This window comes from Sminthopsis crassicaudata, chromosome 4, assembly GCF_048593235.1.
Source record: "Sminthopsis crassicaudata isolate SCR6 chromosome 4, ASM4859323v1, whole genome shotgun sequence".
In the NCBI taxonomy this organism is placed as follows: Eukaryota; Metazoa; Chordata; class Mammalia; order Dasyuromorphia; family Dasyuridae; genus Sminthopsis; species Sminthopsis crassicaudata.
In genome coordinates, this window is record NC_133620.1 from 271,098,377 (window position 1) to 271,116,599 (window position 18,223).

The following is an 18,223-nucleotide window of genomic DNA, read 5'->3' on the forward strand; positions in this document are numbered from 1 at the left end:
ACATTCAATGAATATTTACTGATTAAACAATGGTACAGTGGCAGTGAGGCCAGAGAGATAAATGGGAACATCAGAGAGACATTCTGAAGGATGGATCAAGAAAGCTTGGTGATTGAAAGAAGTAAAAGTTTCAAGCCTAGAGAACTAGGGGAAATGTTTGTACCATTGATATAAAAGGCAGAGTTGATAACATTTTGTAGAGGGAGACATTAAAGCTCAGCAATTTGGTTTTATTTTGAATTACCATATGACACTCCAGTGGAGATATAGCTAGCAATTATACAGTGTTCTGGGGTTTTGCAAAATGCTTTATAAATATTATCTCATTTTGTCCTCACAACCATTCTGGAAGATAAATGCTTTTATTATCTACATTTTACAGATCAGGAAACGAGGCAAATAAGAAGTTAAAGAACTTGCCCAGCTGGTTAAGTGTATGAGTCTACATTTGAACTCATTTTCCCATCTCTGGTTTCAATTATCCACAGAGTTATCTAGGTAACCTAAAGACATATGGAGAAATAATGGAGAGTAAAATAAGCAGAACCAAGGGAACATTGTAGTAACAACAATGACTTTGTAACAGAACATTGTAATCAGTAACGGCAAAGACTTAAAATGACTTTGAGCAAATAAGTTATCTTTCTTATTATAAAGACTCAAATTAACTATAAAGGACACAAAAAAGATATAGAGAAAGAATAAGTAGAAGTATGTGTAGAATAATTTACATACACATATATGTATATATATTTATATACATACTCACACATGTGTGTCTAATGGTGCCCATATACAGGTAAGATAGGTGGAAGTGAAGAAAAAGGAGGGGTTACATAATAACCTTGTTGTATATTTAAAAGGAATAGCAAGTTACATAGTAGATTTTCAATTTCATCAGTAATTATTTTTTAAATTTTACTATGTTATGGCCATGCTTGCTTTATTCCATGAAAAAATAATTTTAAAAAATATATAAGAAACCTAGAATTCAAGAAAGTGGTAAAGAATGACTAAAGATACAGGTTGAGTATCATCTACATAGAGGTTATAGTTGAAGTCTTAGAATAGATTAGCTTTCCGAACAAGTGAAAGAGAAAGAAGAGTGTGAGGATTGACTTTTGAGGGACATCATTGGGGAAGGAAGAGTCATAGAAAGGACAAAGAAAAGGAGATTACAAAGAGGACAACTTTATAAAGGTTAAGGGACAGTGAATGAAAAAATTAGTCTCAAACCAGTTATGTGACCCTGGGCAAGTTATTTAATTCAGTTTGCCTCAAGTTTGTTATCAGTAAAATGAGCTGGAGAAGGAAATTGCAAACCACTCCAGTGTCTTTGTGAAGAAAATGGATCATAAAGAGTCTGACATGACTAAAAGAATTGAACACAACTATACAAGTCAAACCAAAGAATAGAAAAAATGAGATACTGTTATTAAGTAGCCCTAATTCTAGGCGGTATTATAAATATAATTTTAAACCTAGAGTCAGGAATACCTGAGTTCAAATCTGGCTTCAGGCATTTACTAGCAGTGTGAGCAAGGGAAAGTCACTTTACTTTTTATTTGCCTAGATAATGATAGTATCTATCTCCTAGGACTGAGAATATAATGAGATAATATTTGTAAAGCACTTTGCAAACTTTAAATGTTATAAATGCTAAGTGTTATTAATGTAGGGAGACTGTCTCTATATGAAGGTTTAGCTGCAGGTTTTGTGATGCATAGGATAAAGTAGAAAAAGAGATGTCAAGAGCCATGGGTGCTCAGACTACATCTGTAGCCTAAGGCCAGATGGCAATATCTGGGGAGTCTGGAAGGCACAGAAGCAGAGTAAATGATAAATGGTCTTCCATCTTACTGGAATGGTCATAACTATGGCTCCCAACTTATTCAAATTATGTCTGCATCCAGTGGGGTTAAATGGGCCTACGACAAAACTTTGGTAAGAAAAAAATGAATCTAAAGGTTAAAATGGAGTGGGAGTCATTGTATAGTCAGAAATTGAAAAAAAGGAAAGGGAGTATTGGTAAGAAAGCAACTAATAGATAGAGTGCCAGGTCTGGAGTTAGAAAGACTCATCTTTCTGAATTCAAATCTGACTTCAGACATTCACTATCTATGACCCTGGGCAAATCACATAACCCTGCTTCCCTCAGTTTTCTCATCTGTAAAAAGAGCTGGTGAAGGAAATGGCAAACCATTTCAATATCTCTGCCAAGAAAACTCCAAATGGGTTATAAAGAGTTGGACAGAAATGACTGAACAGAAACAATGAAAAAATTACTTTGTAATTGTAACTCACATTTATGTGTATAGTTCAACTAACATTTGATAAATATGTCCAAGTGCCAAACATGCCTTAGTATCACGGACAGCAGGTACTCTGAAACTTGAGTAGCCAGTGGGAAGCCAATGGGAAGAAGAAATTTCTGACTGGTTTTTAAAATTAATTCTCCATTCTTCTTTCAGATCCATCAAGGCCATGGACTAGAAGGCAAGAACTATAGGGAAGAGTCACTAAGACACAAACGACATGGTAAATAAAAGATACAGTCCCATAATTCTAATAAAACATTTGGAATTTGTGAATACTTATTGACCAACTATGTGGTAAAGCAGCATGGTTACAGTGCATAGAGTTCAGAACTGTTAGAGTTAGCCTTTATAAAGAACTTTACAAATATATCTTCTAATCTTCATATCAACCCTCAAAAGTCAATACTAATATCATCCCCATTTTAGAGGTTAGGAAATTGAGACAAACAGAGGTTAAGTCATTTGTCCATCTAGTAAATTTTAGAGACTGGGTTTGAACTCAACTTTTCCTGACTCCTGGTCCCACTCACGAACTCATTGTCCCACTTAACTGCCTTAGGGTTCAAGTTTTCCCTCTGATATGTATGCTAGTTATGTGACTCTGGTAAAGTCATTTAAACTATATAACATGTATAGATTCATACAGAATTAATGTAAACATTGGTGAAACTATAGTTTTGAAACCTGGAGATCCCTAAATTCATGGAATACACAATATGCCATGCTACATCCTATATATAGATTATCAATGTGATGCTCTGGGGAGCTCTCTGAATCTTTTCAAGAGACTGAACACTCTAAAACTTTCACCTAGGACAGATCAAGAGGTGAGGAGGAAGTATACATTTAGTGCAGAGAAGGGAGGGAGGAATGAGAAGGGGAAAGCTACTGAGGAGATTCACTATCCTGTGAAATAGACACAGATTTCTATTTTTCTACAAGTGTTTTTGCCAAAAGATCAGATATTATAGGTCTAAAACTGTCAGGGACCTTGGAAATGATCTGGGAGTAATATTACTTGTGGTATCTGTCTATGGGCACTTAACTAGTGCAGTGGATATAATGGTGGTCTTGGAGTCAGAAAGACTCATCTTCCCTAATTCAAATCCTGTCTCAGATACTTACTATGTACATGATTTTGGGCAATTCACTTAACCCTATTTGCCTCAGTTTCATCATATGTAAAATTAGCTGGAGAAGGAAATGGCAAACCACTTTAGTATCTTTTCCCAAAAAACTTCAAATGGGATCCCAAAGGGTCAGACATAACAAAATCAATAAAACAATAATAAATCTGCAGAAGTTCAAAAAGCCCCTTTTATATGAGGATCATAGACCTAGTAAGCATTCAATATGAGATTTGAACTTAGGGCCTATGATTCTTAATTCAGCAGCCTTTTTATCGCTATTGGTTATATCTCCTAGTGAGCTTTCATTTTGTTCCCTCATTGTCTTACCTCCCAAAGGCACTCAAACCAAAACAAGGTTGTCATCCAGCCTTCTGCCTTTAAAAATAAAACTTCTCCTTCCCAACTTCATCCCACGACCTGACTATCCCATGACAGGAAAAGGATAAGAGATGGGGCCAACCTGGTATTTTCAAACATCTTTGCTTTCCAAATCAAAATATTTGAAGATGAGTTCCTGCTTCAGGTCCCTGCCAAGGCCTTCTTGGGCTCAGGATCTCTGCTTCCTCTAAAGCAATTGGTGACCTTACAGCTGTGAAAGTAATGTTTTCCTGAACTTCCTGTTGAGAGTGGGTTTTCTTTCTTTTTTTTTTTTTCCTCCTGACTGACACTGTCAATGAAAAAAGTTAGTTCTCCCCATGAAAGGGAAACAGCTTTTTAAGTTGGGAAATTGACATCCCCAAAGTTTTGCTGGAGTGTTGTTATCAAAAACAGTATTTGTAATGATAAATCTGTAAGAAAAATATCATTTCAACTTAATATATATGTATACACATATATATGTGTATATATATACATATATATGTATATATAGTGTATGTCTGTGTGCGCGTATATATATATACATATATATGTATATATATACATATATATGTATATATATATATATATATATATATATATATATATATATATATACATATATATATATATATATATATATATATATATATATATATATATATATATACATATATATATATATTCCTTTGCTCTTGAAGTTTTGAGTGGATTAGATGGGTGGTAACAGCTTTAGGAAAAAAAATTAGCTTTGTTGGGATTTAGTATTTTCACCAGATCCCAGGAGTCAAATGAAGGTCAGATATTTCCCCCAAGGTAGGTAATACCTCAAAAGTACTCAGGCCCAGGGCAAAGGCATGACTTCAAAAAATGGGAGAAAACTTTGAGATATTTCACTTACTAGGGTCCCAGAAAAAGTTTTCTGGGATTGATATAAGACATTAGATTTGATGTTTTACATTTACAAAATTACAGTTTTGCAAAGGGTTCTGATGCACCCTAAATCTGGAGGCATATGTACACATCCCTACCAAACCTCTATTTACACCAAGCTTAGGTTTCCTAATCTATAAAAAATGAAGAAGTTGAATTATGACAATCAATCGATCAGGAATTGATATTAAGTACCTACTATATGCCAAGCCCTATGTTAAGTCATGGGGATTTAAGAAGAAAACTTGGGTCCTTTCAAGAAGGTTGCATCTAATATATACATTATATTTTCTAAATACATAAATATACATACATATATCAAGTAGAGATTATATATAACTAGAGGCTCTTAGGAGACAAAATGGATATTGCAAGGGATCTAGAATCAGGAAGCCCTGAGTTCATATCCAACATCAGATACTTATTAGTTATATGACTCTGAGAAAGTCACTTATTCTTAGTCCATTGGAGAAGAAAGTGGCAAATGTGACCAGAAAACCTCACAAATATTGTTGGCATGCCATGATGGAAAAAGAATTGGAAATGATTGAATAAAAGCAGAAATATGTAAAACCATTATGAGGTAGTTTAGGGAGGTTGACTCTAATGGACAAGGGACAGGATCAAAAAAGACTTCAAGAGAACATTGTACACAGCAACAACAAGATTATGTGATGATCAGCTGTGATGGACATGGAACGATGAGGTGATTCAAGGCAATTCCAATAGATTTATGATGGAGAGAGCTATCTGCATTCACAGAGAGGGCTGTAGGGACTGAATGTGGCTCACAGCATAGTATTTTCACCTTTTTGTTGTTGTTTGCTTGCATGATTTTTCTTTCTTTCTCATTTTCCCCCTTTTGATCTGATTTTTCTTGTGCAGCATGATAAATGTGGAAATGTGTTTAAAAGGATTGCACATATTAACTTTATATTGGATTACTTGCTATTTAAGGAAAGGGGGTGGGCAAGGAGGGAGAAAATTTGGAATACAAGGTTTTCCAAGGGGGGATGTTGAATACTATCTATTATGGAAAAAAACTATTATTATTATAAAAAAGAACAGACAGAAGATGGTATTTCTGAAGCTAAATTATAAAGAAAACCAAGGATTTTAAGAGAAGAAGATGAGAGAAAAGAGCAAAGAGGGAAATCCTGGGGTCTGGAAGATTACCCAGGAGGATGTTCTAGTAATTTAGAGACAAAGTTAGGAGAATGGGGAATAAGGGAATAAGATAGTAGCAGTGAGAATGAAGAGAGTGAGAAATGGATGGATATAAGACAGATCTTGAAGAATAATGGACAGGATTCAGTGCCTTGTTGGTTGTAGGACCAATTCAAACCTGAATGACTGACAGAATCATAATCTCCTTGACAGGTGATTCTAGATAGAGATCAATCATAGAATGATAGACTTGGTGTCCAGAAAATGTAAATTCAAACTCAGCTTGAAGCCAGGAATATCTAAGTTTGAATTCAGACTCAAACACTTACTAGGATGTGAACCTGGGCAAGTCACTTAATCCCATTTGCCTCAGTTCCTCACATGTAAATAGGAACATACTGGAGAAGGGCAAACTGTTTTCGTATCTTTGTCAAGAAAATCTCCTAGACAAAAGTCCATGGAATTACACACGTGACTAAACAGTGGAATAACAACAACAAATGTGCCAGGCTGTGCTAAACACTAAGGATAAAAAAAGAGTCAAGACAGTCCCTGACCTCAAGGAGGAAATAATCTAATAGTTGAGACAATATGCAAATAAATATGTAAATAAAACTATATATGACATGTTTAACATATACTGGATTACTTGCTATCTAGGCAAAGGGGTGGAGGGAAAAGAGAGAAAAAATGTGGAACACAAGGTTTTGTGAAGGTGAATGTTGAAAACTATCTTTGCATGTATTTTGAAAATTAAAAAAAGTTATTATTGAAAAAAACTATATGCAAGATATATATTATGAGGCTTAAATATACATATATATATATGATTTCCTTTGTAATCTGATTTTTTTTATTTTATGCATTTAAAAGCATCATTTGAAGAAGGGGTCTAGAGGCTTCAATAGATTGTCAGTGGGTTCCATGACACAAAGGAGGTTTAAAAATCCCATTACCTAAGGCAAGGCTTGAACACAAATTTTCCTGAATCTCAGCCCCCTATTTTAAGCCTCATAATTATTTAGATCATGCTATTTTGAACAATAACAATATCGTCTTTATGTGGCATGTGGATAGAACACTGGACCTAGAATTAGAAGGACTTCTAAGTTGAAGATCTGCCTTAGACATTTAACTAGCTATGTGACACTGGGCATATCACTTAATCAGCTTTCCTTTCCTCTCCTCATCTGTAAAATGGGGATAATAATAGTACCAACTGCTCAAGATTGTTATAAGGATCAAAAAAGATATTATTTACTTTTGCAAATCTCAAAGCTTTCTTTATATGCTAGCTGTTTAATTACTATTATTGTAATAAATAGTTATTTAGATAATATATTAACTTATATTTATTATTATAGTTATAGTTATTATCATAAAAAAGGATCTCTAGCAGATTGTTGTTGTTGTTATTTGTCCTTTGTTCTCAAAGAGGACATGACGTCAGGGAGGTGATGCCATGACATGCAAATGAATTAGAATTAAGTGAGGGAGGACTGTGCAAGGTCCAGAGTCATCTGGAGGGGCAAGATACAGATCAAGATATGCATAAAGCAGAGAAAGCAGGATGGTTTAATAGAAAATACTTGATCTGAAGTCAAAGAACCTGAGTTTGATTCTCACCTCTAATACTTACTATCTATGTGAATTTGGTCCATTTAATTAACTTCCCTAAGTCTCAGTTTCCCATTCTGTAAACTGAAAGAGTTGGGTCTGGGGTCCTTTCCAGCTAAGGGCTTCCCAAACATGCACCAGGTAGAGTTACTTCTTAATATCTTTTCAAACAAGGGCAAGATTCGTACCAATCTGAAGTGCCGTACAACAAACTGAATTCCAAGCTCTTTCTGCAAATCTGGCAACCAATGGTCTGACTCCAATCCAGGAAATGTGAACTGTTTATGAGACTGCCAAGGGAATCACTGTGTTCTCATGGTTATAATCTTTGTTACAATAAAATGCAGTGCTTACTGTTGTCCTCGAGGCTGTGGGTGATGTAGGAGGTTTGGAGGGAGGGAAGTGCAAAAGCCTGCTGTTCTCTAGGCTTGTTTCTAGGCTTGTAGTCTATGTTTGAAGAGGTCTATAAAGTAGTCACTTGTCCCTTTACTTTTCCAAAGGAGAAAACCTAAGTAGCAATTAAGAGACTAAGAGCTTTCATTCCCCCCTGGTGATCATAACAGTGCCTCAAAAGAAATCATTCCCCTTGTCATTATCCCCTTTCATCCTCCTAGATCCTAAGTTTAAATTCCATCTTAGATGTTTTCTACCAGAGGAATTTTGGGTTTTGTTTTTGGGGTTTTTTCACAGGTTAAATATGTGCAGTACTTTTAAACATATTTCCATATTTGTCATGTTGTACAAGAAAAATCAGAACAAAGGGGAAAAACATGAGAAAAAAATAAACAAAAAGGTGAAAATACTTTGCTTTGATCCACATTCAGTCTCCATAGTCATCCATCTCTCTGGATGCAGATGGCATTTTCCATTCCAAACCTATTTGAATTGTCCTAAATCACTGTATTTTTGATAGGAGCCAAGTCCATCACAGCTGATCATCACACAATATTTTTGTCACTGTGTACAATGTTCTCCTGTTTCTGTTTTTTTTTTTCCATTCAGAATCATTTCACACTAGTGGAATCTTGAACAAATTCTTGGGCTTGTTCCGTTAAAATGGGAAATTTGACCAAATAGAGCTTTCTCAGGTTGATGCAGCTCTAAAAGGAACCTTTGAGAACACCTAACACTATCCTTCTCCTTCCCTATTTTACAGATGAAAAAACTAAAAGTGGCTCTGAGGACAACTTTCTACCCATTGATTAAAATTGTTTGTTTTCCATAAATCATATAATGAAGAAACTCATAGGACTGTAATCCATCCAAATGAGAGATCAGTTTTGATAAGTTCCTTCCACTGAGAATGGTTTCCATAAAGGAACATGGAAACATTTCTGTTTAATTGGATATTCACCTGATTTGGGACCAAAGGAAGAACAGAAAAGAAAGAAGTAATGTTGATAAAGAATTATCTCCTTCTCCCTCCCCACCCTCCAGAGTACTAGGACATCATCTACTAGATGAAGTCAACATGTTTATGTTTCATTGGGTTGGGGAGTGGAAGCTTAATTTATGCCTACTTTTACTGGATGGGACTGGAAGCAGTGGCCCTTCTCAGGACTGCCTGGCAGAATAGTTTTGTTTGCTTAATCCTTTACAACCCAGAAGCCAACATCACTAATTACAGTTTGGGGCCAACTTTCCAGAATTGTTCCTTCAAGATAAGTATGGTACATCAGGGATTCATGAGAAAGAAGAAGGGAAGTCATTGTTTGCTTATGCCTTCTGGGCCTACTGATAGATCCACCCTCTCTGGTACTGATGATTATTGGAAGAGACCACATTCCAGATAGGGCATCAAAGTCAGAAAAATTCAGAGAATAGTAATAATTAAAAGGTTACATGGTCTCTGACTCTGTTTAGTCATCTGTAAAAGGAGGAGGTTTGACTAACTAACCTTTGAGTTCAATTTTCAGCTCTGGATCTATGATCATCCCAAATCTAGTTCTGACTCTCTTTGGCAAATCAATGAAACTCAGTTTACTCATATGTAAAATAGGGATAATAATACCATCTACTTTCCAGTTTCATTTATCTGGAAAATGAGGGTTTTTAACCAAATGACTTATAAGGTCTCTTCCAATTCTAAGTCCTATGATCCTTTCAACATTGACTTCAGTCTCAGTAAAGCAAAAAGTAAAGTAAATGTCCTTGATCGGAGAGCATTTATAAAGGTGGTTAAGTAGGTAATATTTACTGAATAACTATCAGCACCTTTGCTTCCTGAATGATTGAGTTGTGTGGTCATTAATATATCAATTTTAGACCCAATTAAAAATATTTTTGCAAGAGCTAACTACAAAGCAGGTACTGGAAGTGAAAGACAATTCTGAAATACTAATCAGCATTAACCTGCAAAGAACTCTTCTGCTAAATTTTTTTCAAACATCTATGCCAAATAAAAGTAGTGAATCAAGAGGAAACTCTCTTTTGTGGCATCTATAGTAATGAGGTTGAATCACGTGGGACATCTAGGTGACTCAGTCAGTACGTGCTTAGCCTAGGGCCAGGAAGAGCTGAGTTCAAATTCTGTCTCAGACACTTCTTAACTGAGCTGCTAGGGAAGTCATTTAATTTCTATTTGCCTCTGTTTCCTCATCTCTAAAATAGGCATTATAATAATATCTAATTTCCAGAGTTGTTTTGAGATAATGTTTCCAAAGGGCTTAGTAAAGTAAATAAGTGTTAGCTATTACTATCAGTGGGACTTTTCACTTTAGCACTAGGTTCTCCTACCCTTATGTAAAATGTTCTTTCCTTGATTAGAGGAGTTTACCAGTATAATCCTAAATGCTGACTTCTCTCTGTTCCTATTAGATTGGTAAAGGGGTGATGAAGAAAGGGAATGTTTTGTTCCAGGTTGCATAAGCAGGGTTAGGATTGAAATCCATTTCCTTTGACTCCTATGTTCCAATGAATTATGTTTGCACTGTGAAGAAAAATCACTGTTATTTTTCAGAAATAAATGCTTTAAAAGACAGAATTTTCATGCCACATGTCTTGTTCTTCCAAATGTACTTAGTTCACAAAGTAATGTTTTCAGTAGGTTACTATTCAGTTGTTTTAGTCATATCCCATTTTCTGTGACCAACTCTTCTTGGCAAAGATACTGGAGTGGTTTACCATTTTCCTTCTCCAGCTCTTTTTACATATCAGGAAACTGAGGTCAACAGGGTTAAATAATTTGCCCAGAGTCACAGATCCAGTAAGTATATGAATTTAGATTTGAACTCAGAAAGATGATTCTAAGTCTGGTACTCTATCCACTGTCCCACCACCTACTTGCCCATAGGTAGATAAGTTTCTGCTTAACAATGCCAGATTTCAGGTGACCAATAATGCAATGTACTTCCTATTTCTTGATAGAGAGTAATGGGCTACAAATGCACAATTCTCAGATATGGCCACCAGATTAATTTATTTTACTGTATATTTGTTAAAAAGAAGGGGTTGAGGTGGGGTAAAGGTGATGATTAGTAGTTTATCATAGATGAATCAAACAAAAAACAAATAAAATATTTTTAGTACACAGAAAAAAACTATGTATAAAGTACAGTGGGTACAAATGGACATTTATCAAAATATATAGATGATAAGAAAGCTAAAAGGAGTAGTTATAGTAATATGCTACATATCAGAATCAGGATGCTCCCAAAATTTGCTACTGTCAGAAAGAGAAGGATTCTGGGAAGTGATGGTCAGAAAGGAGTGCATCTGAGGCAGAAAGGACAGTCTTTATAAATGCATAGAGATAGAAATGTGTGAGGAAGAGAGAGGACGTTTTTTCTATATTGTCAATTGTATGGAGAGTATACAATGAAGCTAGAAAGTTAATTAGGGACAAAGTTGTAAAGACTTTAAAAGCTATATAGATAAATGCATATTTTATCTAAAAGATGGTAGGGAATCACTAAATTTTATTAACTATGAGTGCTACATGATCAGATCTGGATTTAAGAAAAAATCACTTTGGCAGTTGGATGAAATGATGGACTGCTGTAGGGAGACATAAATCATGGCGATCAATTAGGAAGCTCTTGCTTTGGTCTCAAAGAGAGATGATAAAGGACTGCATTAAGATGTTAGCTGAATAAGTGCAGAGAAGAAGCTGGGGGTGAGAAATGTGGAAACAGAAATAGCAAGATTTGGTGATTGATTAAATGTGAGACAAGGGAATATGATGGGCAGCTAGATGGTGCCATCATACATAGAGTGTCAGTCCTGGAATCAGAAAGATTTATCTTCCTGAGTTCAAATTTGACTTCAGACACTATTGTGCAACTCCAGGTAAGTCCCTTAACCCAGTTTGCCTCAATTTCCTCATATGCAAAATGAGCCAGAGAAGAAAATGGAAAACCATTCCAGTATCTCTATCATCCTAAAATGGCATTACAAAGGATCAGACATAACTGAAATGACTGAGCAACAATATGTACATATATGTAAATAGATATGTAGATATATAAATTAGGCTTCTACTAGAAATTTATACTTTTTTTTCCTGGTAAAAGCCTTATTCAAAGTCACTGATACAGAATTACACCACAGCAGTTACCAACTCATTTCATTAATATCTGTTAACCATGAATGATATTCCATCCATCATTCCCTCTCCCCTTCCTGATGTGTTTCTTCTCATATTTTCTTTTCAGTGGCCACAAGCAGCCCTGCACCACAAGAATATGATATTGAGATTGAGATAAGTTTTGAAAATGCATCCTTCCTGGAGTCTTTCAAATCTTACTTAAAAAATCTCAGTTTTCCAATTCCAGGGATAAATGCCAACCTGAGCACTGACATTTTAAGCATGAAAGTTACAACAGGTAAGTACCAAGTCATCACTGCATCCTTTGAGGACGTATACATTAGGATACTAATCTTCAAGAGCTCTTTCCTTTGAAAAAAAAATCATTTAATAAGCAAGTTTCCCCCAGTGACTGAGAAGAGACATAGTTCACAATCTCAGGACTCACTTTAAGTAACATAAAACATGTTCTCAAATCAACTTTTTAAAAAATTCAGTTCTATGGGGGGATCTGGAAATGCAAGGGACTATGTGGGAAGAGATCCCAAAATACTGCAATCCATGGGCCATCAGTTCCTAGGGGCAGGAAACTCAAGAACCCACAAAGCTGCTTCCTGGGAATCTGTTTCAAAGTAAAAGTGAAGAAGAGGAGGGCTGGATCAGAGTCCAAAAAAACAAAGTTCAGTAGCTTTTGAGTTTTACTAAATATTGTTTGTCCATTGTTCTGGAGGCACACCATTTCATCAGGGAGGTGGTGCCATAGCTTACAAATTAATTGGTTTTAAATAGTGATTATGGGGAGGGGGCGGCATCATTGAGGGGAAAATTATGCAAAGTCATCAACCTCATTTTCTCCTCCAGAGAGCTAACCTTGAAATCAATAAGACAAGGATTCAAATTTTGTCCCTGGCATAGAGACTATACAAGCCTGGAAAATTACTTCATCTCCCAAGGTCCTAGGAAGTTTTCTAAGACTCAAAGTTTCAAGGCAGATAATCTACATTGATAGAAAATGTTCCTAGTCTGGAAGATATATTGCTGAAGGACAATTGTTATCAATATCTAAAAATTCCAAAACCCTATCCTTCTCTTTCCCTCATCAATTATAGTACTAAATTTAAGATTGTTGTTATTCAGCCATTTCAATCATATCCAACTCTTCATAATCCCATTTGGGATTTTCTTGGCAAAAATACTGGAGTGACCTGCCATTTCCTTCTCCAGATCATTTCACAAATAGGGAAATTGAGGCAAACAGGTTCAAGTGACTTGCCCAGCTAGTGAATGTCTGAGGCCAGCTTTGAACTCATTCTAAAACATCCTAAAACCTGACCATAGACACTAGTTGTGTGATTCTGGATAAGTTATTTTACCCTCTTTGCCTTCATTTCCTTCTCTGTGAAATAAGCTGAAGAGAAATGACAAACCACTCCAATATCCCTGCCAGGAAAGCCCCAATGGGTAGGAAGGGTCAGATGTGACTGAAATGGCTGAACAGCCAAAAAAGTTTTTTTAAGCAATCATCACATTTTACATGGTAGTCCCAACATTCCCTTTCTTTGTTCTCTTTTGAATGCTCAGATTACTTTTTATTGTTCTGAGTCAGCTCCTTTAATATAGAGGGCTTTTCTTCATTACCTTAAAGCATAATACAAACAACATGGGACAGAACATTTTCTCAGATATCTGGGGAATTCTCCACCAGACAACCACTCTAAATTACTACACTTACACAGAGAAAGAGGAAGTGTGGATAATGGATGGTATATACACATAAAAAGACCTAAATTTAAATTCCACACTTTCTAGCTTCTTGGCCCTGAACAAAGTACTTCAACTTTTATATGCTTCAGGCAATTCCCAAGTACTGATTGACCAAATCAAAGATGGGTTCTGATAGTAGATATAGTTTCAACATGTTGCTAAATTCCACATTCTTTGCATCTGCTTCTATAGAGTGGATACAACTACGTCTCTGAACATATTTTAACCAATTACATTTTTCTTTTTTATTATACTCTTTTCTTTTTCCAAATATATGAAAAGATAGTTTTCAACATTCTCCTTTGCAAAACCTTGTGTTCCATTTTTTTTCCTTCTGTACTCCCTCTCTCTCCAACAGACATCAAGCAATCTGACATAGGTTAAACATATGCAATTCTACTAAACATTTCTGTGTTCTTCATGCTGTGTAAGAAAAATCAGGTTAAAAGTGAAAAAAAAAGAAAAAAACACAAGCAAACAAAAAACAATAACAAAAAAGTGAAAATACTATGTTTTGGTCTGCATTCAGTCTCCATAGTTCTCTCTCTACATGCAGATGGTACTTTCCATCACAAGTCTAACCAATTACACACACACACACACACACACACACACACACACACACACACACACACACACACATCTTTTTTATTACTTTCATTCCCATTCACCTTCTTTCCCCCACCACTTCCCAAGAGAGTCATTCCTTGCAATAAAGAATTAAAAAAGGAAAAACTAATTCTTACAAACACATTAACCAAGTCAGAAAGAATGTGCAATGTTCCACACTTATAAAACCTCTATGACTGCAAAAAAAGAAAAAGAGGAATTTTTTTCCTTTGAAGCCAAACTTGATACTCTTAATTACCTTGTATTCAACTTTGGTTGTTTGTAACAATATCTAGTGATGGAATTTCAGGGCAAAGGAGAGGTATTTTCCAACACAGGAAGAGAGCCTAGGCATTGCCTCTCAAGTTACTTTGGGCAAGCATCTCTATTCAAGTTGTATGTAAAGCCAACACAGTCTATTTCCCTTCTAAAACACAGATCTGATTTTCCTGGCTTGGTTTACTCTGTGATCATGTAAAGCCTGAATACATCTTCTGCACCACAATCTGAGAGTCTAGTCAAGATCTTAGTTGTTGTTTTTTTTTTTTTTCTTTCACTGAAAGTTTTAAGAAATCATTTTTTTTTCTGCATACCAGTCCTAGGAAAAATCTAACCAGCTTTTGTTTGCAAGGGTCCTTCAGTACTCTTCCAGTACAAACCAGTTGCAAAGAAGTGGCCAAGTTTGCCTTGAAATGTACATAGCACAAACTTAGTTACGCTTGCATCCAGAAAGCTATTTATTGTATTAATTAGGACAGGTAAATGGGAGAAAGGATCACAGCATGGTATTTTAGCTAACAGTATAATAATGCTATACCAGTGTGTTTTTGTGGCTATAGAAAATATAGTATTAAGACAAATTAAAAACGTTCTTGGCTGAAGTCCAGTTTGGATTTCCTACAATGCTGGGGAAATTATATATAATTAATCAATGATTCAACAAGCATATATTAAGTACCTGCTATATTCCAAGCACTTTCCAGATGCTGGATAGGAAGGAAGGAAGGAAGGAAGGAAGGGAGGAAGGGAGGAAGGGAGGAAGGGAGGAAGGGAGGAAGGGAGGAAGGGAGGAAGGGAGGAAGGGAGGGAGGGAGGGAGGGAGGGAGGGAGGGAGGAAGGAAGGAAGGAAGGAAGGGAAGGGAGGGAGGGAGGGAGGGAGGAAGGGAGGGAGGGAGGGAGGGAGGGAGGGAGGGAGGAAGGGAGGGAGGGAGGGAGGGAGGAAGGAATTGAAGTCGTGTTCAGGAGACATATAAGAGACAATCATTATTTGTACTTTTCATAGATACCTTATTTATACTTGTATTTGTACTTGAATAAAACCTATTGAAAAACAAAAACAAAAAAAAATCACAACTCCCTACCTTTTGTTTTTTGCCTGATGCCAGTATGCAGGCCCAATGGAAATGAGACTTTTTGTTCCTGTGAAAGTGGATATAAGTGGCTCCCTGAAGTATGCCTCAGTAACCGTACTTGTCAAAGCTATCACAACTCAGCCCCAGAAGACTGTAGCTGCCTTAAGGAAATGCCTGCAAGGGACCCTATTGTCAGCAAGTCATTCTAAAAGGTTAGAAGCAGCTCCATTTGTGTCTTTGCTATTTCTTTGTTTTGTCTAACATTAGCGGAGGAACTCTCTAGACTATTTAGTATTCTCTATTCTGGTATTGCAGACAATTTTCTTGAGATTTAAAAATGCCCCCCATTCTCACACTCTTTTCACACCCCCATTCCTGCTTTATTCATTTTAGTGTAATTTTTATGTTATTTTACTTTTTTCTTCAATTAAAAGATATTACACTGAGGATGTCAGTCGTACTCAAGATGGACTTTCAGGATGACCTCAAGAACTCCTCCTCTGCCCTGTATAGGTCATACAAAACGGATTTGGAAAGAGCGGTATGTGCCATCATGGGAGCCCTTTAAAACAACAATTTTCTCTTTGTCTCACTTTCCAATCTCAGTGAGCAGTGTTAAGCATACTTTCAGTAACTTTGCCTTAAGCTGAGCTTGTCCACTCTCCATGTGTTAAAGTCATTTTCAAATTCTCCCCAAATAAAGAGCAGGTTGGGGTTTTGCTTACACAGATTAAGACTCAGGAGATAAGCTCCTCTAGACTGTGTAACTATTAATAGGAATATAGAATATATGGCAGAGTCTTAGGAAAAGGGTCTACTTGTAAGTGGAAGGAAAACTGATATAGACAGAAGAGTTAGTGATTCTAATTTATTTCATTAAAGCTACATGCAGGCACAAAATGACAGGTTATCCAAAAACTGCTGGCCCTGACACTTACTAAGCATCAGTTAGCAGAGCCAAAGCAAGCAATTCTAATGCTCAGGGCAACAAGTAAAGAAGGTACTCCAACATCGCCTTTTAAGGACAAATTTATTTGCAAACAAAATGAAGACCTCAGAAAAGAGCTTGTTCCTTGGGATGAACTATTCCATAAGGAGTAAGACCCCCATGACACAACCATATCCTGTTCTCCATTGCCAAACTCCAGAAAAAGGAGAGAAAGAGAATACAGAGAGACAGAGACAGAAAGAGACAGACAGAGAGACAGAGACAGAGAGAAACAAAGAGAGAGAGACAGAGAGATAGAGACAGAGAGAAACAAAGAGAGAGAGACAGAGAGAGAGTTAGGGAGGGAGGGAGGGAGAGAGGGACAAAGAGGGAGAGAGGGAGGAAGGGAAGGAAGGAGGAAGGGGAAGAGAGAATGAGGGAGGGAGAGGGAGAAAGAGACAGATGCATACTAGAGAGACTGGGGATGAAGCTGCCATCTAACTAAAAAAACTGTTTTTACTACATGCTAAGTAGTTACTTTGGGTAAAGAAATAGAGGCATTGCAAGGATGCTCTAAATTTCGATACTCTAGGCATGGCTGTGTGCGGTTGTCTCATCTCTGTTGTAACTTCCTAAACTCTGAAAATTGAATTCATAAAATCTTTTTGGTCAGAACATTTCCACATTCTTGATCCCAACACTACCTCATCCTGGTCCATGGTTAAGATTAGTGTCTTTGGGCATATTCACTTAAGCAAGGGGGAAAGTTACTACATTGATAGAAAGCTTTGTCAGAGCTCAATGGCAGACTCAGTTCTCTTTCAGAGAAAGAGAGGCTCTGAAGAAGCATATGTAATACAAGGACTTTATAGGCTCCTTCAGATCTTCAGACTTTCTAATGAGATGTCAGGCAGTTGGAAACTCTTAGTTATGTTACTAAACAAACCCTTTTGAATCTGATAGCAGGGCTATATACTCATTAAAGGGGGAAATTCTCTTACTATTGACAATGAAAATAAGAGATAGGCTTTAAAATTTTATGAAATTTCTCAATTGAAGTTGCTATATCCAAAGCTATATTCCTTGTTGGAAAAAATGCAATCTAACTTCTCTTCTAACTTTTTTGTTTTTTCAGTTCTGGGAAGGTTACAGTATTTTACCAGGCTTCAAATCAGTGGTGATTACAGGCTTCAGGTAAGCATATTGTTATTCTTATTAATAATAAGAACACTGGATTTATAGATGACATGCCAAGAATTGAATCTGAGTTCCAAATTGTTAATTGTATGTCTCTAGACAAGGCATTTAATTCCTTCAGTCTTGCCTAGAAATTGGGAAGAATAACTGGAAACCATGGGACAGTGTAGAGCACACTGAATCTTTTGTTAGAAAGCTTGAAATTTGAATCCTGGTTCAAACTCTTCCTAGCTGTGTAACCATAAGCAAGTGTTTATTCATCTGAACCTCTATTTCTATCTTAAAAATGTAATATAGGTAGATTAGCTAGATAGATACATAGATAA

At 36.3% G+C, this 18,223-nt stretch overlaps 1 protein-coding gene across 1 annotated transcript in view; it reads left to right on the plus strand.

Annotated features, from left to right (window-relative positions):
- LOC141540729 (adhesion G protein-coupled receptor F5-like) overlaps positions 1 to 17,898 on the plus strand; it is a 52,737-nt gene extending 34,839 nt beyond the window's left edge. The window contains 6 exon segments of the mRNA XM_074264714.1: positions 2,472 to 2,538; positions 12,175 to 12,345; positions 15,806 to 15,946; positions 15,949 to 15,984; positions 16,207 to 16,313; positions 17,836 to 17,898. Coding sequence (XP_074120815.1) covers positions 2,472 to 2,538; positions 12,175 to 12,345; positions 15,806 to 15,946; positions 15,949 to 15,984; positions 16,207 to 16,313; positions 17,836 to 17,898 — 585 coding nt within the window.
- Positions 17,899 to 18,223: the final 325 nt, after the last annotated feature.